Genomic DNA, 6158 nt, shown 5'->3' on the forward strand with positions numbered 1-6158 from the left:
TTAGCTGCAATTAAATGAACAATATTTCCCCACTTCGAGAGTGGGCTGTAGCTGTTGTTGCTACTGTGGGTCGTTCGTCACCACATGAATAGACTAAATTATTAGATAGACTGCTGGCTGGTTGGCTGGACTGATTATTAGTTAAATATTCGAAATATTAGGAACGTGTATGCCCCATATGCCGCCGTGTGTGGAGATAATGATAATAAGACAAGCAACACGAAAATAGCAACAATTTTTGACAGTTCCCGTATTGAATGTTGTGTGTGTGTGTATGAATTTGTTTTAATTAATCTTCGGACTTCTAAATCTTCCTTGGGCTTATCAATATTTTGTTTTTCGAATTGTTTTGCATAATTTGCCCGCAAACAAATGAATTGTCAACGTCAATTGAGAATTGTCAAGCAGTAAATCAAGAACATCGCGTACGTAACGCAAAACAAAACGAAAGAAAAAGAATTACAAAAACAACAATAAGATATAATTTTAAAATAATTACAAATTCCGAAAAAATAATCTCAGCCTAAAAGGAAACCGAAAAAAAATTAAAATCGAAAAAAATTCTCCAAAAATGAAAGCTGTTAAAAATAAATCCCGCCTGCTATTGGGTCTGCGCAAATCTCCAGCCGATTTACACAGTGCAAAGTTCATACATTATTATGGACCCACATATGTGGACAGTGCCATCTACGATTTGGAAGATTTCCAGTCCATATTGAATGATGAGAAATTTGATAAAAACAAAAACACAGTCCTCTATTTACATGGCTATTTGGAAAATGTCGATGTGGAGAGTATCCATGTCATTGTCGATGCCTATATGAAGAGGACAGATACAAATCTAATTGTTTTGGATTGGGGTGAATTGGCCGATGGCAACTATGCCTTTGATGCTGTGGTAAATGCCAAACAATTGGGTCCGGTATTGGCCAAAATGTTGTTACAACAATTTGAAAATGGTTTGGACATAGAAAAATTCCACATTGTGGGTCATTCCCTGGGTGGTCAAATGGCTGGCATTGTGGGTCGTGAAATCTATGCACGCAGCAAAAAGACCAAGAAAATCAAACGCATTTCAGCTCTGGATCCCGCCTTCCCTCTATTCTACATGACCGTGGGCATGGCCAAACATTTAAGCCGTCACGATGCTGAATTTGTTGATGTCATACACACTGATGCCTGGCTATATGGAGCTCCCTTTAGTACCGGCACTGCTGACTTTTGGCCCAATGCTGGGAAAACCCTACAACCTGGCTGCCCAAAACGGAATTATCGCATGCTAACCGATAATGATTTATCCAGTCATCGTCGTTCCTGGTGGTTTTGGGCGGAAAGTGTTGCCAATGAATATCCAGTGAAATTTAATTGTGTAAAGGCGAAAGACTGGTCCGACTTTAAGGTTGGCAAACTTATCAACGATGATCGGGAACATGTTGTCATGGGCCATGATTGTCCGACGAATATTTCTGGTGATTATTTCCTGCAAACAAACGGCTCGAAACCTTATGCCCGTGGTGTCCAGGGTACATATTATATTGAACCTAAAGATCTTCCGGGTTATCTCTATAAGGAGGATGATTTAACAACGTAGTTTGACTTCGGAATTTTAATTTATTGTTTGTGTGTGTATATAAAATTGAACGAATTTTGTTATTAGTGTGTTTTATAAATATGGAAGTGAATTTAAATGAATTGTTTGATATTTGTTGTATATATAAGTAAATAGTTTTATTTTATGATCCGCTCAAAGAGAAATAATGTTTTAATTTTTATATATTTTTAATAAAAAAATTAAAAAGAAAAATAAATAAATTTAATTAATTTTATTATTTAAACAAATGGTTTATTTTATCGTGCGTGGATTACAATTCTAAAACTCTGGAATTAAAGAACTATTGGTCGTTAAATCTGAAGTTAAATATTTCCTATTTCTTTTTATCGAAACTTTGTATGTTTTTTTGGCTTGACAAAATAAAAAGCTGATATTGTCTGGTGATATGTATGCTCTTATTGCAAGTATGAGGAGGTAAATGTTCACGAAATTTTGCTCACTGTAAGGGAAATCCATTATTTTTATATGAACTATAGGATTTTATTTAACATGCTTCGGAATGTCCGATTTGGGCCACATATATGTACCGTTTTGGTGTATGATTTGTTGTCATTTTAAAGATAACTTCATAATGTCTCTCTGTCATAGAAGTCCTGCTCTCTATTTGCAAAAAAAACTCTAGTAGTCAATTTTCATAATCCTCCCCAGATACAAATTTTTTATTATTAAGGGGATACTGTTTAATATAGTTTGTGGTCAAAAATAGCCGGATTTCCAAACACATTTTTCAAAGGTTAATTTTTTTTGTTAATTTTTGAGCGAAGTCAATAATCCTAGTTCATATGAGAGCCAGACATGTAATCTTTCTGACACCCTTGAAATTTCCGGATTCCGATGCTCCAGTGAGGAGTTATTATGCCCGCCATCAAAAATAACGAATTTTCTTTACTCACCAAAAACAATAACAAAACAACAACAATCAACTTTTGCAAATTATTTTTGTTCTCTTTTAAATCTTCGAAGATTTAAAGCCCAATGCAAATCTTGAAAACTTAAAATTTAGAATGGGGGAGGTCCCCTTAAACAACTTTTGTAATGCAAGAAAAATATGATAATCTCTTGGCACCAAGTCCGCACTGTACGGCGAATGCATTAAAACTTCCCAACCAAACTCCCAAAGTTTCTGGAGAGTCACTGTAGATGTGTGTGGCCTAGCGTTGTCCTGGTGGAACTCGACACCTCTCCTGTTGGCCAATTCTGGCCGTTTCTTATCAATTGCTATTTTCAAGCGATTCAGTTGTTGACAGAGATCAGAATTTTGCGTTTGGCCATATGGAAGCAACTCATAATAAATAATGCCCTTCCAGTCCCACCAAATGCATAGCAGAAGTTTTCTGGTCTTTAGTCCTGGTTTGGCCATCGTTTTAGGTGCTTCACCGCTCTTTGACCACTATCTGTTTCGCTCAGGTTTATTGTATGTGATCCATTTCTCATCTCCAATCACCATCCGTTTAAGAAATGGGTTTATCTCATTCCGTTTGGCCAAGGCTTCGTACATGGAAATTCGATCCATCCTATTTTTTTCTGTTAATTGGTGTGGGACCCAAATGTCGAGCTTCTTTTTATACCCTCCACCATAGTATGGAGGGTATATTAATTTTGTCATTCCGTTTGTAACTCATCGAAATATCCATATATATTCTAGATCAGGGTAAAATTCTAAGACGATCTAGCCATGTCAGTCCGTCCCTCTGTTTCTGAAGGAAATGCGATAGATCGCCGAAATTTGGCATAGAGTTATCTTTTGTCTGCAAGCAGGTCAAGTTCGAAGATGGGCTATATCGGTCCACGTTTAGGCATAGCCCCATATAGGGGTACCGTCCAATTTTCGATATTTTGGGGTTCTTTAGCGCATTTTTCAACCGAATTCGCTGGCATTTGGTACATTGGGTTCTTTTTGGGTACCAAATGTCTCCACTTAAAATTATAAATGTCGGTCCACTTTTTCTGATAGCCCCCATATAATGGAACCCCCAATGTACTGTATTTGGGGGGGCGCTTGGCTAATCGTTTTTTTAAACCAAATTCGCTGAAATTTGGTACAATGGGTTCTTATTGGGCACGAAATTTCTTCACTAAAAACTATATAGGCCCATTTTTTTGGGGTAGCCCCCATATAACACACCCTCAATTTTTGGTATTTTGGGGTTCTTTAGCGCGTTTTTCAACCGAATTCGCATGTTATTTAGTATTTTGTAGTCGAATATGGTAACAAATCTTCCTTCTAAAAATTACACTGTACTACAAAATAACAAAAAAAAAAAATTTTCAGGGATTCTAATGTACCAATTCTGTTTAGTTGGAGTCCCTGGATCACGAAAATACCTTTGGTTTTTCTGGGTCACTTCGAAAATTAATTTTATAACGGTAAATATAGAGAAAAACGTGGTTTCATGGATTTTCCATTTGAAACTTGAATAACTTATTTACTTTATAACGGATTTATATTCATAATGTCTCTCTGTCATAGAAGTCCTGCTCTCTATTTGCAAAAAAAACTCTAGTAGTCAATTTTCATAATCCTCCCCAGATACAAATTTTTTATTATTAAGGGGATACTGTTTAATATAGTTTGTGGTCAAAAATAGCCGGATTTCCAAACACATTTTTCAAAGGTTAATTTTTTTTGTTAATTTTTGAGCGAAGTCAATAATCCTAGTTCATATGAGAGCCAGACATGTAATCTTTCTGACACCCTTGAAATTTCCGGATTCCGATGCTCCAGTGAGGAGTTATTATGCCCGCCATCAAAAATAACGAATTTTCTTTACTCACCAAAAACAATAACAAAACAACAACAATCAACTTTTGCAAATTATTTTTGTTCTCTTTTAAATCTTCGAAGATTTAAAGCCCAATGCAAATCTTGAAAACTTAAAATTTAGAATGGGGGAGGTCCCCTTAAACAACTTTTGTAATGCAAGAAAAATATGATAATCTCTTGGCACCAAGTCCGCACTGTACGGCGAATGCATTAAAACTTCCCAACCAAACTCCCAAAGTTTCTGGAGAGTCACTGTAGATGTGTGTGGCCTAGCGTTGTCCTGGTGGAACTCGACACCTCTCCTGTTGGCCAATTCTGGCCGTTTCTTATCAATTGCTATTTTCAAGCGATTCAGTTGTTGACAGAGATCAGAATTTTGCGTTTGGCCATATGGAAGCAACTCATAATAAATAATGCCCTTCCAGTCCCACCAAATGCATAGCAGAAGTTTTCTGGTCTTTAGTCCTGGTTTGGCCATCGTTTTAGGTGCTTCACCGCTCTTTGACCACTATCTGTTTCGCTCAGGTTTATTGTATGTGATCCATTTCTCATCTCCAATCACCATCCGTTTAAGAAATGGGTTTATCTCATTCCGTTTGGCCAAGGCTTCGTACATGGAAATTCGATCCATCCTATTTTTTTCTGTTAATTGGTGTGGGACCCAAATGTCGAGCTTCTTTTTATACCCTCCACCATAGTATGGAGGGTATATTAATTTTGTCATTCCGTTTGTAACTCATCGAAATATCCATATATATTCTAGATCAGGGTAAAATTCTAAGACGATCTAGCCATGTCAGTCCGTCCCTCTGTTTCTGAAGGAAATGCGATAGATCGCCGAAATTTGGCATAGAGTTGTCTTTTGTCTGCAAGCAGGTCAAGTTCGAAGATGGGCTATATCGGTCCACGTTTAGGCATAGCCCCATATAGGGGTACCGTCCAATTTTCGATATTTTGGGGTTCTTTAGCGCATTTTTCAACCGAATTCGCTGGCATTTGGTACATTGGGTTCTTTTTGGGTACCAAATGTCTCCACTTAAAATTATAAATGTCGGTCCACTTTTTCTGATAGCCCCCATATAATGGAACCCCCAATGTACTGTATTTGGGGGGGCGCTTGGCTAATCGTTTTTTTAAACCAAATTCGCTGAAATTTGGTACAATGGGTTCTTATTGGGCACGAAATTTCTTCACTAAAAACTATATAGGCCCATTTTTTTGGGGTAGCCCCCATATAACACACCCTCAATTTTTGGTATTTTGGGGTTCTTTAGCGCGTTTTTCAACCGAATTCGCATGTTATTTAGTATTTTGTAGTCGAATATGGTAACAAATCTTCCTTCTAAAAATTACACTGTACTACAAAATAACAAAAAAAAAAATTTTCAGGGATTCTAATGTACCAATTCTGTTTAGTTGGAGTCCCTGGATCACGAAAATACCTTTGGTTTTTCTGGGTCACTTCGAAAATTAATTTTATAACGGTAAATATAGAGAAAAACGTGGTTTCATGGATTTTCCATTTGAAACTTGAATAACTTATTTACTTTATAACGGATTTATATTATTCTTCTTTTCTTTCGAAGAGTACAATTTTTCCTTTCAAACAAGATATATGTTTGGTTAATCGGTTGAGTATTGGCTGAGTTACAGCGGTTGAAATGTGAAAAAATACGCAAAAAATGACAAAATTTATTTTTCTTCGGACTGTACGATGAAATTATGATATCAAGCCATATAAGTTTTAATATATTATGGGGAAGAAAATTAAATTAGCTTTCG

General features: G+C 36.5%; 1 protein-coding gene across 1 annotated transcript; it reads left to right on the forward strand.

Moving 5' to 3' along the window:
• The first annotated feature begins 571 nt into the window (after positions 1-571).
• LOC133321468 (lipase member H-A-like) lies at positions 572-1591 on the forward strand. The gene has a single exon (XM_061530559.1). The coding sequence runs from the start codon at positions 572-574 to the stop codon at positions 1589-1591; it is 1020 nt and encodes a 339-aa protein (XP_061386543.1).
• The last annotated feature ends 4567 nt before the right edge of the window (positions 1592-6158 follow it).

The sequence above is a fragment of the Musca vetustissima genome, unplaced genomic scaffold (assembly GCF_032173495.1).
Source record: "Musca vetustissima isolate MV318-11 ecotype Yass unplaced genomic scaffold, APGP_CSIRO_Mvet_v1 utg4496, whole genome shotgun sequence".
Lineage (NCBI taxonomy): Eukaryota > Metazoa > Arthropoda > Insecta > Diptera > Muscidae > Musca > Musca vetustissima.

Excerpts from the sequence above, each read along its gene's own strand:
- LOC133321468 (XM_061530559.1), top strand. The coding sequence starts at position 572 with ATGAAAGCTGTTAAAAATAAATCCCGCCTGCTATTGGGTCTGCGCAAA.